General features: G+C 36.2%; 1 protein-coding gene across 20 annotated transcripts in view; it reads right to left on the bottom strand.

The window, feature by feature from the left end:
* The window catches only part of HIBCH (3-hydroxyisobutyryl-CoA hydrolase), a 256064-nt gene that overhangs the window by 150091 nt on the left and 80778 nt on the right, over positions 1-25195 (bottom strand). For all 20 annotated transcript variants that reach the window (XR_013447267.1, XR_013447266.1, XR_013447264.1 and 17 more), the window contains 2 exons: positions 12626-12704; positions 871-1016 (listed from right to left, as the gene is read on the bottom strand). Coding sequence is in view for 1 of the 20 variants with exons in the window: in XM_078071110.1 (XP_077927236.1) it covers positions 871-1016; positions 12626-12704 (225 nt within the window). In the remaining 19 variants the exon portion in view is untranslated. The remainder of the gene's footprint in view (positions 1-870; positions 1017-12625; positions 12705-25195) is intronic.

Genomic DNA, 25195 nt, shown 5'->3' on the forward strand with positions numbered 1-25195 from the left:
AGAAAGCTAAGTTCACCCCATACTTCCAGATATGGAACACATTAGCAAGGTGGGTTAGTTGATGTAGGTTAACTGGCTCATGGGTTCAAGGGTAATATAAGCCAGTTCAAGGAGGGTGAGCTCCCAGTTGAAGCAGAATAAATCCCAAGTTTCTTGCTGGAAATTCTGAGGCAAAACCACCTTGAACTGGATTTTCTGTTACATTGACCACAAAAATATTCAACTACTATGGTAGGAACTGCCATCCCCATATAGAAATGGGCAAACTAGGGGATAAAGAGGCTAAATTCAAGCTAGTATTTAAACCTAAGCTGTCTGTTGTACGTTCTTTGCCACTGTGCTATTCTGTGCTAAGAAAACTGTTAAATTTTCTGTTAAAAAAAAAAAAAAAGACAAAGCTAAGTAATATGTGTCCCTTGCAACAGCCTTTAGAAAAGTTTTTAGGACCATATTTTACAAATGTAACTCTTAAATGCACTAGTAGGGAAACTCACAACCAAGAGGACCTTTCAAAAATGTTTTTGTAAAATAAAAGCCTATCTTTTTATATATAAATTTAGATTCTTATAGATTAGATTTTCTTAAAGTAGGTATTTTTTTAACCAAAGTGTAATTATTCATGAAAAAATATTCACTGAAGGTGCCAGGCAAAACAGTCCTGAATCCAGACATAATTATCTCCATTTTGCACATGAGGAAACATGATTGGAGAGCTTAACTATCTTTCCAAAGGTCACACAACTTTAAACAGTAGATCCCGGATTCAGACCCACATCTAACCAAAAGCCTGGGATCCCAACCACTTATACTGCCTTCCCGTGCAACAGGAGTTATTCCAATAACACAAAATGCAATAATCCAAGTAATTACCTTTTCAGAATCTACAAAATGTGTAGCAATTCCTGCTGCATACACATCTCTTCCTTTCAGCCTGAATCCTGTTAATGCAAGGAAATAACCAAGTTTTCCTCGAAGTCGTGGCAAGAAATAACCTCCACCCACATCAGGGAATAGTCCTGTATTAAATAATGAAAAGAGATAATAATGATTCAAATTAAAAAGATGAATATAACTCTTTACTTGAGATCAAATGGCCATTTCTCTCTATTATTTGAATCTATACTAAAAATATTACTAAGTACTTTCCAATGCAATCAGTATCACAAAAGACTTGCTATTAAATTGTTCTGACTTGAGTATTTTTCAAAATTTTCATGTCTCATTTCTATAGAAGTCAATAAAGTATTTGATGGCATAACTTTTTATATATAAGTTGTACCCATTAAATATTACCTAAAATTTCCTTATCACTATTTTTAATAATCTCTGAAATAGTAAACAATGAAAATGAATCATTGAACACTACATCAAACACTAATGATGCACTATATGTTGGCTAATTGAATTTAAATAAAAAAAATGTTTTCTGGGGCGCCTGGGTGGCTCAGTCGTTAAGCGTCTGCCTTCGGCTCAGGTCATGATCCCAGGGTCCTGGGATCGAGCCCCACATCGGGCTCCATGCTCCGCAGGAAGCCTGCTTCTCCCTCTCTCACTCCCACTGCTTGTGTTCCCTCACTCACTGTGTCTGTCTCTGTCAAATAAATAAATAAAATCTTTAAAAACAAAACAAAACAAAAAAAAAATGTTTTCTTTCAAATGATAAGCATATGCATAATCTAAAGCTGTATTATGTGAAAATTCATTATTACCATTCAAATCATAGTCTATTCTGTTAATCAATTATCTAATATTCAAGATATTTAAAGTGATGCAATAACCTTACACCAAGAATGTTTATACCTAATAAAATCACTTGCATTTACTCTTTTCTTAGCCATCTTTTTTTTTTTAAAAAAATTCCCTTATTCTCTCTAGTGGTAACAACTGAAAATAGCATATATGCAAACACTTGCCAGTACATTACTTTTTGGTGTTTAAGAGCTCCTTAAACAATTGTGACCCTCTAGTTTTATAATCCAGATATCTATTCTAAGATTGCTTCATTTAATGAAATTGAGATAAAAACACAAGCGTTCAAATTCTTTCCAGTTCTACTTGACAAAAAGTTCCTAGACTTGAAAGAATTAGCAGCATTCTACTGTAAATATTTCTAAGCACCTCAAACAAGATAGGTCTAAAATTGAACTAATGACTTCCCCCGACTCCTATCGTCTGTCTTCTAGTATCACTTACCTCAAAAAGTGCACAATCATCCAGTCTTAACATCCTCTTCTCATACCACCCTTTTAACACCCACCAGTGACTATGACCTATTGATTCTTTTTCCTGAAAGTTCTCCATACAATAGCCAGAGTGATCTTTTTAATAACACAAATCTTGATAAGAGTGTTGCCTTCTACTGCTTCAAACTATGCCATAACTATTTCTATTAGATTAAAACCAACATTTTATCAAAGTCTTCAAGGCCCCCAATCACTTTTTCAAGTACATCTCTTACTACTCATTTACTACATTCCAGCCCCTCTGTTCTTCTTTCAGTTCCCCAACATTCTACACTCTACATGCATTCTACGCTATATACTACCTGCCCCACAGCCTCAGCAGCACTCTGCCCAAGTCAAAACGCAGTCTGTCCTGAAATATGTTCCTCTGTTCCAGGGTACTACATTCTCTTTTTTTTGCCCCTGTCTCAATGGCTGCTTCTTTCCATTCCCCCTTGCTGGGTCTGCTTCCTTCGCCTGACCTCTACATGCTGCTGTGCCTAGGCTTGATCTTAGGCTATCCCTACACACACATTTCCTTAGCACTTATGGCTCTAGATAACATCTATATGCTGATAAGTCCCTGTTATGGACTGAATTGTGTCCCCCACAAAAGTTTTCACTTTATGAAAAACTTGATGCTAATAAATTGGACAAATTTCTTAAAAGATCCACCCTACCAAAGTTTGTGCAAGAAAGAGATAATTTGAATAGCCCTACATATATTAAAGACTTTGAATTTGTAGTTGAAAACCTTCCCCCAAAGAAAACTTCAGGTCTAGATGGCTTCATTGATGAATTCTACCAAACACAGAAAAAAATTATACCAATTCTACAGAAACTCCTCCAGAAAATGAGGCCAGCATTACCCCCATACCAGAAGGAAGCAAGGACATTACAAGAAAACCACAGACCAATGTCTTTCATGAACACACAGATGCAAAAATTCCAAATAAAATTTTAGTATATCAAACCTAACAACATATAAAAAGTATAACACCTCATGCCAGAGTGAGATTTATCCTAGTAATGCAAGGCTAGTTTAATGTTAAAAAAATCAAGCAAAGCAATTTACCATGTTAACAAACTAAAAAAGAAAAACCAATAATCACCTCAACTGATGCAGAAAAGGTTTTGGCTTTTTAGATTCAAAATTCATTCCTAATAAAAACCCTCAGCAATTTAGAAATAGAGGAAAACATCTTCACCCTGATAAAGGGCACCTATGAAAAACTTACACCCAGCCTCCCACTTAATTGAAGGACTGAATGTTTTCCCTCAGATCAAGAACAAGGCAAGAATGCCCACTCTCAATACTTCTATTCAACATTGTATTGGGGGTTCTAACCCAGTGGAATAAGGCAAGAAAAATAGAGAGTATCCAGATTGGAAAGGAAAATGTAAAAGTGACTTTATCTGTAAATAATGTAATTATTTATACCAAAAAAACCCTAGTACAATCTACAAAAAAAAAAAAAAAAAAAAAAAATCCACTAGAACTAATAAATGAGTTTAGGAAGTTTGCAGGACACAAAGTCAATACAGAATCAATTGTACTTCAGGTGGCAGTCCACGATGGTGGCTTAGGAAGACCCTGAATTCACCTTCTTCCACAGATACACCACATCTACATCTACATATAGAGCAATTCCTGCTGAAAAAGAACTGAGAACCAATTGAACAGCTTCTGCACATAAAGTGATGGGGGGAACCACATACACAACAGCAGGAGAGACAGAGATACAGGCAGTAACCACGGAAACACCACTCCCAATGTGATGCCTTACAGTAAGGAGGGATATCACTGAGGGGCCCCTGCACAGACTCACCGACTCTGGGCACAGCGGAAAAAAACAGAACAAACACAGCTGTTTAAAGAGCAATTAGAATGTGAGGAAAATCCACTTACTAACCCTGCAGCATCCACCAAATGGGCAAGGGACTGCTGGAACTCTCTAGGGTCAGAGGTGCCAACAAGCATCACATTTTACATTGCACCTCCCCTCCCCCCAACCCAATCCACCTTCACAGTGCAGACAGGAGCAGGGTCCAGGCACTCTAGTCAATCTATAGGGCTGCCCTAGCAAGTCCCAGATCCCTAGCCCACATGAATTCTAGCTATCTGCTGAAGGTGCCCACCCCATCCCCCCACCTGTCCTGTCAAGGTAACCCCAGAGCAGCATACTCGTGGCCCATCTCTGCTCCAGCTCAACCAACCAAAGCTGCCAGGCATACGAGTCTATACAGAGGATGCTCCTGCTCAAGGCCACTCCTTCAAGACTAAGAGAGGTAGATAGCTATTCTAATTCACAGAAACAAACACAGAAAGTCAAACAAAATGAGGAGACAGAGGAATATGTTCCAAACAAAAGAAGATAAAACCCTAGGGAGGGAAAAAAAAAACCTTAATGAAACAGAGATAAGTAATTTATCAGGTAAACCACCTGATAAAGAGTTCAGAGTAAGAGTCATAAAGATGCTCACTGCACTTAAGAATGAAGGAACTTCAACAAAGAGTTAGAAAATATAAGAACCAGAGCTGAAGAATCACTGAAATGATACAGAAGGACAAATCAGCATTTAGCAGACAGAATAGTAGAAATTACCTAATCAGAACAGCAGAAAGAAAAAAGAATTTTAAAAAATGAGGGTAGCTTTAGAGATCTCTAGGACAACATCAAGTGTACATATTTCATGTTATAGGGGCCCTAGGAGAAGAAAGGGGCAGAAAACTTATTTGAGGAAATAATGGCTGAAAACTTCCCGAACCCATGGAAGGAAACAGACATCCAGGTCCAAGAATCCAAGAAAGTCCCAAACAAGATGAACCCAAAGAGACCCACACCAAGACATAATAATTAAAAGTAGCAAAACTTAAAAATAAAGAATCTTAAAGGCAGCAAGAGAAAGACAAATAGTCACATAAGAGGGAAACTCCATAAGACAATCAGCTGATTTTTCCCCAGAAATTTTACAGGCCAAAAGAGAGTGGCAGGATATATTTAAAGTGTTGAAAGGAAAAAACTTACAACTAAGAATACTCTACCCAGCAAGGCTATCATTCAGAATTGAAGAGGAGATAAGAGTTTCCCACACAAATTAAAGGAGTTCACCACCACTAAACTGGCTTTACAAGAAATGTTAAAGGGTGGTCTTCTTTTTTTTTTTTTTTTTTAAGATTTATTTATTTGAGGGACAGCAAAAGCAAGAGATATCATAGAGGGAGAGGGAGAAGCAGATTTGCCGCTGAGTGGAGAGCCCGATGCGGGGCTTGATCCCAGGACCCTGAGATCATGACCTGAGGCGAAGGCAGATGCTTAACTGACTGAGCTACCCAGGCGCCTCAAGGGTCTTCTTTAGCAGGAAAAAAAAAAAAAAGGCCATAACTACAAATAAGAAAACATATGAAAGAAAAAAATCTCATTGGTAAAGGCAAATATATAGTAAGGCAGGGGGATCAGCCATTTAAAAAGCTAATATGAAGATTAAAAGAAAAAAATAGTAAATCAACTGTAACTACAATAAGTAGTCAAGGGATACACAAGGGGCGTCTGGGTGGCTCAGTCGTTAAGCGTCTGCCTTCAGCTCAGGTTGTGATCCCAGAGTCCTGGGATCGAGCCCCGCATCGGGCTCGCTGCTCAGCGGGAAGCCTGCTTCTCCCTCTCCCACTCCCCCTGCTTGTGTTCCCTCTCTCGCTGTGTCTCTCTCTGTCAAATAAATAAAATCTTTAAAAAAAAAAAAGGATACACAAAATAAAAAGATGTAAAATAGGACATCAAAAGGAGGGGGAGGAGTAAAAATGTAGGGCTTTTAGAATGTGTTTGAACTTAAGTGACTATCAACTTAAAATAGATTGATATATATATATCATATCATATATATATTTTATATATATACATAAAAGACAAAGACTGCTATATATATATATATATATATATATATATACACACACACACACACACACATATACAGGTTGATATATGTGAACCTCATGGTAACGTCAAACCAAAATACAAAAAATGAAGAGAAAGAAACCCAAACATAACACTAAAGAAAACCATCAAACCACAAGGGAATACACCAATAAGAAAGGAACAAAGAAGAATTACAAAAACAACCAGAAAACAATTAACAAAATGACAATAAATACATACCTATTAATAACTACTTTTAATGTAAATGTATTAAATGCTACAATCAAGACAGAGGTGGCTGAAGGGATTAAAAAAAAAAAGATCAATCTATATGCTGCCTAGAAAAGACTCACTTCAGATCTAAAGGCACACACGGACTGAAAATGATATTCCATGCAAATGGAAAAGAAAAGGCTGGTGTAGTAATACTCATGTAAGACAAAACAGACTTTAAAACGAAGACTTTAACAAAAGACAAAGAAAAACATTACATGACGATGAAGAGGTCAATCCAAAAAGAGGATATAACATTTATAAATATTTATGCACCTAACACAGAATCCCCTAAATATATAAAGTAAATATTAACAGACCTAAATGGAGTAATACAATAATAATACAGGACATTAATACCCCACTTGCATCAATGAGTAGATCATCCACACCGAAAATCAACATATTAGACCACATGGACTTAGTAGATATAAATAGAACATTTCTTTAAAAATGCACATGGAATATTTTTCATGATAGATCACAAGTTAGGCCACAAAACAAGTCTCAATAAATTCAAGGCAATTACAGTCATATCAAGCCTTAACTGTATGAAACTAGAAATCAATTACAAGAAGAAAACTGGAAAAAGAAAACAAAACACAGACACATGAAGACTAAGTAACATGGTACTAAATAACCAATGGGACAATGAAGAAATCAGAAAGGAAATTTTAAAAAATTCTTTGAGACAAATAAAAAGGAAATTCAACTTTACAAAATCTATGGGATGCAGCAAAAGGAATACTAAGAGGGATGTTCATAGGGAAATAGGCCTACCTCAAAAAAAAACAAGAAAAAAATCCGCAAATAGTCTAACTTTATATCTAAAGGAACTAGATTGGAAAAAAAAAAAAAAATAAAATAAAGGCTATGGGGCGCCTGGGTGGCTCAGTAGGTTAAACGACTGCCTTCAGCTCGGGTCATGCTCCCAGGGTCCTGGGATCGAGCCCCGCATTGGGCTCCCTGCTCGGGGAGCTCAGGGAGACTAGAATCTGGTTCCTTGAACAAATAAAATCGATAAACCCATGGCCACACCCATAAAGAAAGAAAGAGGGCCCAAATAAATAAAATCAGAAACGAAAGAAGTTTACAACTGACACCACAGAAATAAAGATTACTGTGTATACATAACAGATTACCATGAACAATTATCATATGCCAACAAATTGGAAAACCTAGAAGAAATAAATTCCTAGAAACACACAACCCTCCAAGATTAATCTCAAAGAAAATCTAAACAGACCAATTACAAGAAATGAAACTGATTCAGCATTTAAACACTCCCCCAAAACAAGAGTCCAGAACCAGAAGGCCTCACAGGTGAATTCTACCATATATTTAAAGAAAAGTTAATACCTATCCTTCTCAAATTATTCCAAAAAAATAGAAGAGGAAGAAATGCTTCCAAACTCATTTAATGAGGTTAGCATTACCTTGATATTGAAACCAAAGACACCACTAAAACAAACAAAAATTACATACCAATATCCCTGATGAATATAGATGCAAAAATCCTTAACAAAGTATTAGCAAACCAAACTCAACAATACGGTAAAAGAATCATACACCACAACCAAGTGGGATTTATTCTTGAAATGCAAGGACTATTTAACATGCACATATCAGGGGAGCCTGCATGACTCAGTCAGTTAAGCATCTGCCTTCAGCTTGGGTCATGATCCCGGGGTCCTGGGATTGAGCCCATGTCAGGTTTCCTGATTGTGGGGAGCCTGCTTCTCCCTCTCCTCTGCACCCGTTCTAATAAATAAAAAAATCTTTTAAAAAATCCACATATCAGTCAATACACAAGGATAAAATCATATGATTGATCCAAAAGATGCAGAAAAATCATTTGACAAAATTCAACATCCGTTTATGATAAAAACTCTCAACAAAGTGGGTATAGAAGGAATATACAATGTATGGCACCAAAGTCATAAAGGCCATGTATTACAAATCCACAGCTAACATCATATTCAATGGTGAAAAGCTGAAAGCGTTTCCTCTAAAATCAGGAACAAGACAAGGATGTCCACTCTTGATGCTTTTATTCAACATTGTACTGGAACTCCTATCCATGGCAATCAGTAAGAAAATGAAATAAAAGGCATTCAAATTGGAAGGGAAGAAATAAAACTGTCACCATTTGCAGATAACATACTATAGAGAAAACCACGAAGAGTCCACCAAAAACTGTTAGAATAAGTGAATTCAGTAAAGTCCCAGGATGCAAAATTAATATACAGAAATCAGTTGTGTTTCTATACCCTATTAAATGAGCTATCAGAAAGAGAAATTAAGAAATCAATAAAAAAACTCCATTTATAACTGCATAAAAAAATAAATAAAATACCTAGGAATAAATTTAACCAAGGAGGTAAAAGACTGAAAACTGCACAACATTGATGAGAAAAACTGAAGACAACTCAAATAAATAGAAAAACATTCCATGCTCATGGACTGGAAGAATTAATATTGTTAAAATGTCCATACTACCAAAAGCAATCTACAGATCCAATGTGATCCTTATCAAAATTTCAATATATTTTCACAGAATTAGAACAAATAATCCTAAAATATCAGTGGAACCACAAGAGACCCCGATAAATAGCCAGCATAGTCTTGATAAAGAACAAAGCTAGAGGTATCATGCTCCTTGATTTCAAATTGTACTATGAAACTATACAAATTAAAACAGTACGGTACTGACACAGCAACAGACACATAGATCAATGGAACAGAGAGCTCAGAAATAAAACCACACATACATGGTCAATTTACGACAATGGAGGAAAAAACACAGTGGGGAAAATGTAGTCTCTTCAATAAGTGGTATTAGGAAAACTGGACAGCAACACACAAAAGAATGAAACAGGGCCACTTTCTTACGCCACACACAAAAGTAAATTCAAAATGGATTAAGGACCTAAACGTGAGACCTGAAACCATAAAAATCCTAGGAGAGCACAGGCAGTAATTCTCTGACATCAGCCATAACAACATTGTTCTAGATATGTCTCCTGAGGCAGGGGAAATAAAAGCAAAAATAAACTATTGGGACTACATCAAAATAAAAAGTTTCTGCACAGTGAAGGAAACAATCAACAAAACTAAAAGAGAACTACAGAATGGGAGAAGATATTTAAATAACCAACAAAACTAATAGGCAACCTACTGAATGAGAGAGGATATTTGCAAATGACATATCTGATAAGGGATGAGTATCCAAAATATATGAAGAACTCATACAACTCAACACCCCAAAAAAACAAATAATCCAATTAAAAATGGGAAGACATGAACAGACATTTCTCCAAAGAAGACATCGAGATGGCCAACAAACACATTAAAGATACTTGACATTACTCATCATCAGGGAAACAAATCAAAACTACAATGAGATATCACCTCACACCTATCAGAATGGCTAAAATCAAAAATAAAAGAAACAAGTGCTAGCAAGGATGTGGAGAAAAAAGAACCCTCTTTCACTGTTGGTGGGAATGCAAACTGGTACAGCCACTGTGGAAAACAGTATGGAGGTTCCTCAAAAAGTTAAAAATAGAATTATCCTACAATCCAGTATTTGAACTACTGGGTATTTACCCTCCAAAATACAAAAACACTAATTTGATGGGATATATGCACCCCTATGTTTATAGCAGTGTTATTTACAATAGCCAAATTGTAGAAGCATACACACACACGTGTGCGTGCATGCACACACAGAAATATTATTCAGCCATAAAAAAGAATGAAATCTTGCCATTTGCAATGACATGGATGGAGCTAGAGAGTATAATGCTAAGCGCAACAAGTCAGTCACAGAAAGACAAATACTATATGATTTCTCTCATATGTGGAATTTAAGAAACAAATCGGCAAAGGAAAAAAGAGAGAGAGAGAAACAAAACCAAGAAACAGACTCTTAACTACCGAGAACAAACTGGTGGTTACCAGAGAGGAGGTGGATGGGGGGATGGGTGAAATAACTGATGGGGATTAAGGAGGATATTTGTGCTAAGTACTGAAGTACTGGGTGATGTATGGAAGTGTTAAATCAATATATTGTACACCTGAAATTAATATAACATTGTATGTTAACTATACTGGAATTAAAATAAAAAACTTAATTTAAAAAATAAAATTTTAAAAGAAAACCACAATGAGATATTACCTCACACCTGTCAGATTGGCTATCATCAAAAAGCCAAAAACTAGTGTTGGTAAGGATGTGGACAAAAGGGAACCCTCATGTACTGCTGGTGGGAATATAAATTGGTGCAGTCACTGTGGAAAGTATGGGGGTTCTTCAAAAAATTCAAAATAGAACTACCACATAATCCAGCTATTCCACTTCTGGGTATATATCTGAGAAAATATAAAAATACCAATTCAAGGGGATATATGCACCCCTATGTTCACTGCAGCATTATTTACAATAGCCAAGATACAGAAGCAACTGAAGTGTCCATCAATAGAGGAATGGATAAAAAAGATGTGGTATACCTACATATACAATGGAATATTACTTTGCGACAAAAAAGGAATAAAATCTTGCCATTTGTAACAGTATGGATAGACCTAGGGGTATTATGCTAAGTGAAATAAATCAGAGGACAAATACAATATGATTTTACTTATGTGTGGAATCTAAAAAAGAAAACAAAACAGAAACAGACTCATACATATAGGAAACAAACTTTTGGAGTGGTTGGGGGCAAGCAAAATAGATGAAGGGGATTAAGAGTACAAACTTCCGCTTATAAAATAAGTAAGTCACGGAGATAAAATCTACAGTGTAGGAAATATAGTCAATATAATAACTTTGTATGGTGACAGATGGCTACTAGATTCTCGTGGGAATCATTTTGTGATGTATAAAAATATCAAATCACTATGATGTACACCTGAAACTAAAAACTGTATGTCAATTATGCTTCATTAAAAAAATAAGAATCAAAGGTATTTCTATATACTGGTAACTAAAAGTCAGAACTTTATTTTTAAAATAGTAACAAACAATATGAAACAGTTAAGGAAAAATCTAACAAAGGATATGTAAGACCTATAAACTGAAAACTACATAACTTGGCTTAGAGAAACTAAAGATGACCTAAATAAATGGAGAGATATACCTTGCTCTCAGGTCTGAAGATTCTACATTGTTGTCAATTCTCCTTAAATTTTAGACAATCCTAATCAAAATCCTAGCAGATTTTTTAGTTCAAATTGACAAACTGACTCTAAAATTCATATAGAAATACAAAGGATCTTTATAGCCAAAACAAGTTAGGGAAAACAACAAAATGAGAGGATTATTGCTACCTGATTTCTACAATAAAGCAACAATAATCAAGACTGTAGTGCTGGCACCAATATAACACATATAAAGGTACAAAAGCCATCAGTGGAGAAACAACAGCTTTTTCAAAATGTAGTGTGTGAATGACTATATCTCCATGTGAAAAATAATAAAATCTGATCTATACCTTTGATCCATATTTCACACCATGTACAAAAATTTCAAAATGGGGACACCTGGGTGGCTCAGTTGGTTAAGTGGCCAACTATTGATTTCGGCTCAGGTCATGATCTCACGGTCGTGAGATCAAGCTGAGCAGGGAGCCTGCTTGGGATTTTCTCTCCCTCTGCACCTCCCCACCCAACTCAGGCAAACTTTCTCTCTCAAATAAAAAAAAAAAAAAAAATCAAAATGGATCATAGATCTGAAAACAAGACTATTTTCTTTTTTTTTTTTTTAAAGATTTTATTTATTTATTTGACAGAGAGAGACATAGCGAGAGCAGGAACACAAGCAGGGGGAGTGGGAGAGGGAGAAGCAGGCTTCCCACGGAGCAGGGAGCCCGATGTGGGGCTCAATCCCAGGACCCCGGGATCATGACCTGAGCCGAAGGCAGACGCTTAACGACTGAGCCACCCAGGTGCCCGAAACAAGACTATTTTCTCCTAATAATATTTTATCTAAAATTAATGACCAGTGTGTTAGTGTTGCCAGTTAAATATTCTTTTGTGTTTTCAGATACAATTACTGAGCTAATATAACTTTCAGGTATCTTCCTAATTTCTTTTTAAGAATTCTTTCATTGCTGTATCTCAGCAAGATTCCATCAATTTCTTTAACAACAGTGTAATCTGAAATGCATCCAAAGATAATTCTAGATGTGATTATGAAAAATTGAGGGTTTTTACCTATTGCTGTTTCTGGCATCGCAAAGAGAGACTTTTCAGTAGCCACTCGGAATTGCCCATGAACTGAGAGACCAACTCCCTAGGAAAATAAGGCAAAAAGTTGTTTAAAAATACTGTAAAAAAAATATAAGCAAACTCATACACACACAAACATTTTAAACCAAGTAAGTTATCTTTATATTCTACAAGAATTTCTTTTAGGAGACACACTGGAGAAAAACCCTAAAACACATAATTTCAGGAGTACTGGACAAAAAATATATGCATATCCCTGGTATCTGGAATAGATTTGTTTTAGCTAAGATGTTTTCAATCAGTATTTTGTGTTATGCTTAATGTCCTCTTCCCCCATTCCCTCTCATTTCAAGTCCAGTACAGCATTATAGAATAGTGACTGTTCCCAGAACCACTGAGTGTTGTCATCAGTGGAACCAGTCATCAAAAGAGCACAACCAAGCCATTCTAGCTAATTTCAGTGGCTTTGAATAGCAATATTAACACATTTATTCACACATTTCATCATTTATTACACAGTTCATAACATTAGTAACATCATTTTTCTCAGATACAACATTTAACAGGGCCAACTGTACACCTCTTAAAAACTGATTACTAAACATAAGTTTTAGAAAATAAGATTTGGCTGAAAGTCTCTATCTCTAATTTGTTGCATGTCACTGAAAAGGGAAAACTTAATAGTCATCTTTGAATAAACATATTTGAAAAAAACATATTTGAATAAAATGAAATAAGAGGTATACATGTGATGACAAAGTATCCAGTTAACACCAATGCTCACACTCTAACATGCATTTCCTATGTTATGTTCTTTTCACATTATTCAGAACTTCTGTTAGACTGTTTTAGTTCTTCTCATTCTTGATCCTTTTTAACCAGTGTAGTCTATCTTTTTCAGCATAGTATTAAATGAGTTAAAAACGTATAAAGTGTTTGGGGCAGTATCAGGCACTTCAGAGTTCTGTAAGCATTAACTAAATAGAAAGGGCCTCATTTGTATCTGGTTCTTCTAATCTTTCATTACAATTTCTTCAACTCTTTCAAGTGTTTTCATACTCAGGTCAGCCATTTAAAAGTTCTTAAACTTTTCCCACATTGGGCATAGAGATTACATAAAAAATAAAATCTGTAAAAAAAAAAAAAAAAAGATGGGGGTGGGGAAGCACCTGGCTGGCTCAGTCAGTGGAGCATGTGACTCTTGATCTTGGGGTTGTGGGTTCGAGTCCCATGTTGGGTGTAGAGACTACTTAAAAATATTTAAGAATAATAATTAAAAAAAAGTTCTTAAAACTTGAAAACCCTCTTAAGAAACACTAAAACACATATGCAATTTCTTATAAATTTTATATACTATATGCTAAGCTTAAATTTTAGAAGACCATGTAAATAAACATGAAAATGAATAAAATTCTTCAGCCACTACATACATCTTTTGGTGTCAACACTTATAAGTTAAAACCACAATGTTTGGGATATTCTTCATACAGGCAAATATCATGTTATAGGTATTCTATTATGACACATTCAACTGACAATACTGACCCAAATTCGACTGTATATACTTCAAGATTATGAAATCTTAGAAATTTTAATGAAGAGAGCATTACTAGTTTTAGTATTAATTTATTACATTATTTTAGAGGTCCTTGATTCATATTCTAACTTTTAGTTTGTCACATTGTAGCTCAAAGTTATTAATGTTCAGGAATGTCTTGCTAAGAACTTAGAGTTGGACTGGATTCCCAGTTTTCCGACTTTGTTCTTTAGAGTCCTAGGGCTCAGAACTGCCTCCCTAGGGCTGCATAGTAGGTAGATCTCCAGGCCTCACAGACTGACCCCGCTTCAAACCATACTCCTCTGGTCATTGCCTCCTACCTCTTTTAATTAACTCTGAATTCCACAAACAGCAATGACTATATCCCCCTTTACCAAATATTTATATATAAGGTAAAATCGGACCACAACCCCAATCCTAGTCTCCTCCCTCTTTCCAGAGAAACAGTTATTATTAATTTGGTATGTAACACTTCAGATTTTTCCCTATGTATCTCTAACACATATTTGAACAAACGTGGATATTTATGAGACACAAACACACACTTCAAACTCTATTCATAGCATGCAAGGCTCTACATATTCTGGCCCAGCCTACCTCTATTCTACCTCTACCACTACTCTTGCCATGCTTATTCCAACAACCATAGTGCCTTCATGCCATTTCTCCAAAATCCCAAGACTTTACAATTTCAATTAATCATACAATTTTAAAGTGAGGAAGACACACTGAGAGAAGGCCACAGTCTGCCCCATCACTGCCCTTTCTCTACCCAAAGACGTTGCCCTTCCTTGAGCAGTGGCTGAACTAGGGATAGGCACCCAAGGGTAGCCAATCGAGGCTAACCAGAGCTGTAAGGCCCAGGGAGCAAAGGGAGAGAAAGAAAAGCACGTTAGACAAGATTCTTACTCTCAGGTATTTAAACTAAAACATGGTGGGCTGCTGTGAGTCGATGACAGCCAAAGCTTAAAGGTCATTTGAAATTTGAGCCAAAGAAGACATGACAGCCAAGTTAAAGCAGAAATATACAGGGTGATGATGAATAAACTGAGAAGGCTGCATGCAGCCCATATACAGCACAGAGAAAAAAGCAAACCTACAAAAAACAGCAGAGATAGCTTGCAGTTCAATATTCAGGAAGACAAGCAATGCTGCCAGTTTTTGTCTATGGATTCCCATTTGATCCCCACACTTGTCTAATAACTGCTCCATTCTCTTTTCTGGATCTGTTTGAGTCCATGTTCTTTTCAATTAAAAAAGTCTCTTGCTACATTTTCAATTAGAACCAGATCTACATCCTGTCATGCTTCAGCATCACACAATATAAGCTGCCTTGTACGCCTTTTCCTGCTAACACTGCTCATCCCAGACAAGTCACTCCATTACATCTTCTGAAATCCTCCTTATTTGACAAGAGAACCACTTAACAGCCCAACGTCTCTATAGAAGGCCTTTATCTACCTCCTGAAATCAAAAGAGAAATTTATGAGCCCCATATTCTTTGACATAGAAACTACAGATCCTATATTCACTGATTCAGTTATCTTGTATTACATAATACATTTTGTTTCACCCATAGCTGATAAAATGAATGAAATCAAAGACTTCAAGATTTTAGGAAGAATTTATTAATAATAAGCTTTCAGAATAAGAGATGCTTGACACAAGTACCATTAAGAGCCAATTTTAAAAACCTCTTAATTAAGAGGAAGGCTGGAAAAAATGCAAGCCACTGCACTTGGAAGTACTAAGAATATAAATGCTGATCAGCACTGAAAAGGATGTAGCGCCTTCATGGCAGATTCAGATATAATTTTTGTATCTTATATAAAAGAATCCATTACAGGTTGTTTACAATAAATCCCCCTTGAAACTTTCAAAATTTAATGTTACATACTTTTTAACCATTAACCTGAGCTGGTACCCTTTGCTAGACTAAAACAGCTTCAAAGTCTTCAAGTTTTATTGTATTAATGGTTATACTATATAGATTTATTTCCCAAATGTAAGATGTCATTCTAATTCCTAATTCTCAGATACTCTCCCTGCATCCTACCGAACCCACTATTCAAATCTCATTTCCTCTAACTGGATATCTCAGGAACATTTGGCAGAGTTGCTTAGTCCCTACTTCAGGAAACACTTCTCCTGACTTTGAGACACCATACCCTCCTGGTTTTCCTTCTATCTTAGTAGTTGCTCTTTCTTTTCTCCCTGACATCCAAATGTTGATCTGCCCCCACCAATGATCAGGTGTCATCCCTCTACTCCACTTCACCTGCACTCTGTTCGTTCTACATTCGCCTCCTAGGTGACGTCTTCCAGGAGTCCAGGAACTTAAGCACCATAACATTAATGATTTAAATCATTTCCCCACCCTGATTTCTCTAGAATTTTATATCTACCTGCCTACTTAATGTCTCCACTTAAATATCTAATATCTTTCTCAATGTTCATACATCAGATGTAGATCTCTTGATATCTCCTTAAATGTGCTGCTCCCTCAGTAAACAGCACCACCATTCACCCAGCTTCTCAGGACAAAAACCTCAGCAGCATCATCTTTCTTTCTGATCTCCCAATCTATGAACCGGTCTTTACAGCTCTAACCTCAAAATATACTTTGGATCGGGCCACTGTTCACATCTCCACTTTACAACCCTAGTTGAAGTCACAAGTATCTCCTGCCTAGGCTAGTCCTTCTTGCTTCTGTCCTTGCCACAATCTGTTCTCTACCCAGCAGCCAAGTAAGCTTATTAAGTGTCACTCGGTTAAGGTTTTGTCCTGCCCAAAATTCTCCAGTGACTTCCCATTACATTAAAATATTACCAAAATTCCTCCTCGTGGCTGATAAGGCCATGATCTGGTCTCTTTCTAGCTCCCTGATCTTGGAGTTTACCATTCTCCACCTTCCTCACTTGCACTCAGGTCCGCCACATTGGCTTTTTTTTTTTTTTATTATGTTAGTCACCATACAGTACACATCATTTGTTTTTGATGTAGTGTTCCATGATTCATTGTTTGCGTGTAACACCCAGTGCTCAAAGCAACACGCGCCCTCTTTAATACCCATCACCGGGCTAACCCATCCCCCTCCCCCCTCCCCTCTAAAACCCTCAGATTGTTTCTCAGAGTCCATAGTCTCTCATGGTTCGTCTCCCCCTCCGATTTCCCCCCTTCATTTTTCCCTTCCTTCTCCTAATGTCGTCCGTGCTATTCCTTATGTTCCACAAATAAGTGAAACCATATGATAATTGACTTTCTCTGCTTGACTTATTTCACTTAGCATAATCTCCTCCAGTCCCATCCATGTTGATGCAAAAGTTGGGTATTCATCCTTTCTGGTGGCTGAGTAATACTCCATTGTATATATGGACATCTTCTTGGCTTTTTAAAAAATTTTAATTGACATATAATACACATTCAAAAATATACAAATAGTTACAAATGGTAAGTATACAGGTCCAATGAATTACCCCAAAGTTAACACACTCATGTAACCAAAATCTAGATAAAAATTATCAGAAATTATTTTATGTGCCTGTCAGTCATCATTCCCTCCATCCTTCAGGCAACCACTATCCTGACTTCCAACAAAATAAGATTTATGCTTTCTGATTTTATCTTGATATAATTAGAATCACTGAGTATATACTACTTATCTTTCAGTCAACTCTATGGGAGATTCATTCACGTTGTGTGCAATTTTTTTCCATCATACAGCATTCCTTTGTACAAATAACTTACTGATCTATTCTACAGTAAATAGCTAGTTAGGTTTTCTGGCTTGGGGCTACTGCAAATAATGATTCAATGACCATTCTCACGCATGTCTTTTGGTGCATAAGTGCACATATTTTGTTTGGGTATATACCAGGGAGTAAAACTACTGGGTCAAAGGAAACTAATTCAGTTAACTTTTAAAAATAACAATCTTCCAAAGCAGTAGTACCAATTTTCTACTCCACCAGCATTATATGAGTTTGTTACTCCCCATCTTCACCAATACTTGAACTTGTCTTTCATAATTTTAGCCATTTTAATGAGTATATGTTAGTATTTCATTGTGATTTCAATTTCCATTTCCTTGACTAATGCAGTTGATTGTTTTGTTATATTTGTTATCTGGATATCTCTGTAATATGTCTACTCTCATCTACTGTTCATTTTTCCACTGGGTTTTTGTATGGACTATAGAAATTCTTTATACATTCTGGATAGGATTCCTTTCTCAGATATATGCATTCCAAGACTTATTTTCCAGTCCATGGTTTGCCTTTTCATTCTCAAGGATGTCAAGAATGCACAGAAGTTCTTAGTTTTTAAGTCTAATTTGTCATTTTAGTTTATGGTGCATTTATGTACTTTTTTTTTTTAAGATTTTATTTATTTATTTGACAAAGAGAGAAACACAGTGAGGGAGAGGGAACACAAGCAGGGGGAGTGGGAGAGGGAGAAGCAGGCTTCCCGCGGAGCAGGGAGCCCGATGCGGGGCTCGATCCCAGGACCCTGGGATCATGACCTGAGCCGAAGGCAGACGCTTAACGACTGAGCCACCCAGGCGCCCCTGTACTATTTAAAGTAATCCTTCCCTACCCTCAAGGCACAGCCAATAAGTATATGTTCCAAACATTCAGAATTTTGTAATTACTATTATTGATTGCTAGCTTAATTCCATTGGGGCCAGAGAACAGTCTGTATGATTAATCCTTTTATGTTGAGACTAATTCTGTGGCCAATTTTGGTAAATGTACCATACACACATGAAATGAACATATCTGCAATTACTGAGTACATGTTAATTGGATCAAGTTTATTGGACAATGTTCAAATTATGTGTACGCATGAAAAATATGTGTGTGTGTGTGTATATACACACACACACACACACACACGTACATATATATGTACTTACACTGAGCAGTTGTCTGCTCCATTATTGAAAGAAGCATGTTAACTCTTCTCCTGGGATTGTGGTTTTGTCTATTTCCCCTTTTAGGACTTTCTACTTTTTTGCATAGATCCAAACATTTTTAAATGTTTGACAATATCACACCAGTAGAGTTATTTCAGATAGAGGTTTGTTCCCACAGTTTCTCAGTTTTAGCACTACTGTCACATTGCATGCTTTGGAACTCATTAATTCAGTTCAGCTAGCTTCATGTTCAGTTATAAACCGAGAGTTTCAAACAAATATTTATAAACTATCTTTCTACAGTCGATTGAGGTCAATAAAATTTTCAGAATCTGACCTCAGTGATCTTTTTGACTTTTTTTTTTTGAGAGAGCATAGCGGCAGGGGGAGAGAATCTTAAGCAGGCTCCACACCCAGTGGCAGCCCGACTCAGAGCTCTATCCCACCACCCTGAGATCGTGACCTGAGCTCAAATCAAGAGTCGGATGCTTAACCAACTGAGCCACCCAGGTGCCCCTGACCTCAGTGATCTTAAGAGGGTGAAGATCTGAACAGAGTTTAACAGACTGAATTAAACCCTCCCTGCTAAGGGAACAAATAATGGAATTTAGGGCTTGCCAAACTGGGCCGCCAAATGCTACACCCTAGGAGTTAGAATGCCCTGAATTCAGACCAGGCCTCACTTGGAGTGAAGCTCAGCTACAAATCCCTCCATTCCCAACTGGATCTAGATGATCCAGAATTACTACTGCCCTCCGCCTAGACACCTACTAGAAACAAAGGTACTTCCTTGGAGGAAGATAATGCCATCCTAGGGTTCAAATAATAGCCAATCAGAAATAACTAGCACCTGACTCGAAATAATCCAACATATACCACAGGGCTAACACCAAAGAGAAACAATACACAACAGATTCATAGGGCATACAAATTTAGATTTATTAGAGCTAACCATTTTATAACTATGGAATGTTCTTCTATATTAAAGTCTGTCATAAAATTTACCTTATTTGTTATTAAAATATATCAGCTTTCTTTCAGTTTACTGCTGGTATGGTATCATTCTATTTTACATTTAACTCTTCTGTTCCTTTTATTTATGGTGTCCCAAGCACTGACATTCTTTTTTTTTTTTTTTTTGGGACATTCTTTACTTGTATTATAGTAAACAATCACCACTGCAGGACTGAGCTAACAATGAACTGATAAAGTAAAATTAATTTGATCCATTTTTATAATCTAGTATAAAAATTCTAATATGGATAAACAAAAAATAACTAAAATATATGAATGTAGTCAAACTCACACTGTCACAAGAATGACAATGTACTTAATTTTATAACCCTTAAAGGTAAAATTTAGGCAATCTAAGACTGTTTTTTGGTTAAGAGACACAGATGAGTTTTTAGACTATTCAGTAAAGGGAAAAGGCTGGTGTAGCTTTATTTAAGACTTTAAAAAAGATCTTATTATAATTACTTTAAAAGCACAGTTAAATCCTTCAAAATGAAAATATGTTAATTACCCACTAGAAATAAGCATTTCTATATTTCCAGATAATATACTATTTGAAACAAAAAGCAACATTTTAAAAAAATGGATAATTATAAAGATTTTTTAAAGATTTACTTATTTTAGAGACAGAGAGAGAGCCAGCGAGCTCACGGGCGTGCTCCCATGTGTGGGGGGAATTTGGGGGGGTGGGCCGGGGGGAGGAGCAGAGGGAGAGAATCTCAAGCAGACTCCCCAATGAGCCCGTGGACAGGCTTGATCCCATGACCCTGAGGTCATGACCTGAGCCGAAATCAAGAGTCAGATGCTTAACCGACTGAGCAACCGAGGCGCCCTGATAATTTTAAGGATATTTAAAGTTAACTTAAGATATAGTCAACCACGCCAAGATTTATATTAATGGCAAGATTAATCCCCCAATAAGCAAACAAGGACACCTGTGGAACAATTTGGTACTTGAAAAAGAAATGTTCCAGATAACAGTATTGGATCAGTGTTAAATTTCTTGATTTTGGTGTCCTTATTCTTAGACAATACACACTGAACAATTTAACAGTAGTTATCACGTCTTCAACTTTCTCTCAAATCGTGAAAAAGAAATTCTTCATAGATGTAGGAGAGAGGAAGAAAGAATGATAAAACAAAGGTGGAAATAACAGGGAATGTGAAGAATATATAAAAGTTCTCTGTACTATCATTGCATCTTTTCTGTAAAATTTGAAGTTGTTTCACAAAAAGGTTTTTTAATTAAAAAAATAAAAATTAAAAATAAATGTTACAAAGTAAACAGAGCCAACAACCACAGTTAAGAAAGCAACTAATTCAGAAAGGCATACAACAGGGAGATGTGACTAATGTTTACACAGAGAGTCATGGATTTAAATTCTAATCAGGGAGAATGAGTAAGCTCCTGCCCAGAATGAACACTGCATCACAGTATCAGAGTTATATGAGAGTCCTCGCTCATCATCATTCAGGATTATAAACAGTGCTTTGAAATAGGTACACATTTTTGTTAGAAATTCAAATAGGTTTTCATCATACATTATTTCACTACAGTATAAAAGTTAATATCATAACTATAAAGTTTCATAATGTCTCTGTGGGACCACATGCATTAGATTAGCAGTCTGATCAGCAGTCTCCACAGTAAAAACAAAGACTTTATTATGCTTCTCACATTAATATTAATAGGCTAGTATTGCATATTAATGATACTAATACACTGATTATATAATGTTAATGTATTTTAATAGACTGCAGAGATCAGCACTAAACAAAAATTTCCCCCTGCTTTTGATGCATAATTCATATTATTTTTGGATGAAAATGATATTCAGCAGAAACAAATAACTGAGGTAGAAATATTTATTTATATATTAACAGTTTACCATTCTTCAGGTATAGTTTTAAATAAAAAAGCCAGGGGGACACTTGAAAGTTGTTAAAAGAATAAATCTTAAAAGCTCTCATCACAAAAAAAAAAGATTTTTGTTAACCATGTGTGGTGATGGATGTTAACTTATTGTGGTAATCATTCTGCAGTATATACACATACCAAATAATTATGTTGCATACCTAAAACTAATACAATGTTATAGGTCAATTATATTTCAATTTTTTAAAATCCAGGGAATAGAAAAATTCTAGTATGTCATACATTAAAGCATAAATTCGAAATAACTTAAAAATACACATCTCCTAGATTCACACTCAAGGTTTTTTACCTCAATGAGCACAACCCCCAATATAAGCATATTTACAATTATATATGTACATGTGTCCAACTATAACATACATATCACCTATTATATTTATATATATTTATAGTTTAAATATAGGAGTTCTAAGTTTAAAAAGGAGTTCTAAGAAGCCATTGCTTTATATCATATACTCAAACAAAAAGGATTATTATAATAGGAACACTCTTAATCCACCTCTGACTTACCAAAGATTTTCATTAATTCTGTAAAATATGTTAACTAATGTCCGTATTAACTAGCATCCTGAAAGCTACTCTCTGGCTACTTTTTGATACAACTGTATATTTTTCTGATCTGCTGAGTTTAGAGTTTACCAAATGTTAGAGGTATTTCCAATCTGTTTCAGTTGTACTTGTTATGGTATGTATGTACTTTAAATATTATTCATCATAAACTGATAGGAGTATAAAAAATAGAGTTGCTTCAGTGAGAACCAGATTGAATAGAAAAATATGAAAAAGAAAAAAAAATATGAAAAAGACAAGTCACTAAAAAAATTGGTATAGGGCAAAGACAGCAACTATTTCAGTGGCTTTATCTTTAGTAAAAACAGTGGTATTGTTATCCTAAAACTATTATATTTATTAGGACAAAGCAAATCTGAAACAATATTAATGTTATTTTTAAAAAAACAAACTTTTCAACATAAAAAGATACAAATATTAAAGAAGTAAAAATTTAAATTTGAATAGGATGTATTAAACTCAGGATCTATCTTTTCTTAAAAACAAGATCTATACTCTTAGCTTTGTTCACTGAAAAGGTGTAGAAACAATTACCAACTTAACTAGTGCCCACACTGTGATTGCTAACTACCATTTTCTACTAAAAGTAATCACGGCTGTCTTGGAAAAACAGCTGACTTGTAGGTCTGGGGAACACAACATACAAGAAGAACCTAGGATATGTTCTTTACCACACAGCAAAGTAACTGTCAAAGACTTCTGGGGCACAGAAACCAACTTGAAGGTTCCCACTCTTCTGATTTGCCTCTTCTCCTTTTTTTTTTTTCAGGGTCTCCTATAGGCTCCTTGTTCTGCCACTGACCAATAGACATTGGGTGGGGTTTTTTGTTGTTGTTTTGTTTTTAAGATTTTATTTATTGGGGTGCTTGGGTGGCTCAGTCGTTAAGTGTCTGCCTTCAGCTCAGGTCATGATCCCAGGGTCCTGGATCGAGCCCCGTATCGGGCTCCTGCTTGGCGGGGAGCCTGCTTCTCCCTCTCCCACTCTCCCTACTTGTGTTCCCTTTCTCGCTGTGTCTCTCTCTGTCAAATAAATAAATAAAATCTTAAAAAAAGATTTTATTTATTTGTGAGAGAGAGAGAGAGAGCGCACAAGCACAAGCATGGGAGTGGCAGGTAGAGGGAGAAGCAGGCTCCCCCGCTGAGCAAGGAGCCTGATTGGGACTCAATCCCAGGACCCTGGAATCAGGACCTGAGCCAAAGGCAGACACCTAAGTGACTGAGCCACCCAAGTGTCCCTGTTTTGTTTTGTTTTGTTTTTAGGATTCCATTCTGGACTTATTTTGGTTGTTACTCTATTTCTGTCACATTTCCTTGCATAATCTTTTCTACTGACTAATTTTCAATACAAGGCATCTCTGCTATAAGATAACGAATTCATGAAAAAATCCTCAGGTTCTGCAAAACTGCACAGAGCTTATAGGAAAAATAGAGTTTGGGCAGTCTGTTCAAAACCTATGTAACTTTGTAATTTGAGTGATAATAAAAACTATAAATGGTCCCAGGGACCTGATTTAGACAACCTAGGCAGGCATCTCATTATGAACAAAGAATGACACAGCAGATATTTAAAAGGCATAAAAATAAAGTGGAAAGAAGGGCAATACTTTAATCAGGGCAGGACCAACACGTGCAGAGACAAAGCAGGTAGAAGTGCAGCTATAAGTCTGCAGGGTTCTGCCCTTAAACATCCAAGTGTCAGGTGTAGGGAGTTCGTTCATCTTAGACTTGCCCAAAGAAGAGGTATTTAATTTTCTTAAAATACAGACAAGAGAATTCCTATTCACTGTACATCAACAGAGCTAAGCACTTTTTTCTGCCCAGTTGATTATATATTTATTGCCACTTATCCTATCTCCCCTTGCCTAGAAAAAAAAAAACTGCATATGATCCAACACCTTTACAGTATCCTAACATTATTTCACCATTTACCAATCCCTTATGAGCTAATTCATGTTACAGAAGCCTACACTGTCAAGCACACCGTGCCTACACGAGTCCCAAACTTACACTTCTTGCCCAGGCAACACCCTGAGTTTCAGACTTGCATAACCAACACTTTTATTCAGACAAAACACACCCACGTGGAGAGTTCACAGGCATTTCACATTTAACAAGCCCAAAATTAAACTCATCTCCCTTTACCCTTCCCAGCCCATACCCCCGCCATTCTTCCTTCAAAATCTTAGTGAACAGTCCACCACTGATTCCAGTGCCCAGTCTAGACCTGGAAGTCATGCTTGCTTCCTTCTCCTCTTTATCCCCCCATGTCCAATCCCTCATCAAATCCCAAGTCTCCTCCTAAATATCTCCCATAAATCTAATATTTGGTTACTTCATTATCTCTACCCTACTTCAAAATCACCACAATCTTTCATCTGGATCTCTGCAATAACTTCCTAAACAATCTCTTTACTTTCAATTCTAACCCCTTCCAATCTGTTCTTCCCACAAAAGACTTATCATTCTAAAATGCAAGTCTGTTCAAGCCATCTCCCTACCTAAAAGCACTTAAAAGGCTCTCCCTACTGATTTCAGGATAAACTACTCAACATATCTTATATA

This window comes from Halichoerus grypus, chromosome 4 (assembly GCF_964656455.1).
Source record: "Halichoerus grypus chromosome 4, mHalGry1.hap1.1, whole genome shotgun sequence".
NCBI lineage: Eukaryota > Metazoa > Chordata > Mammalia > Carnivora > Phocidae > Halichoerus > Halichoerus grypus.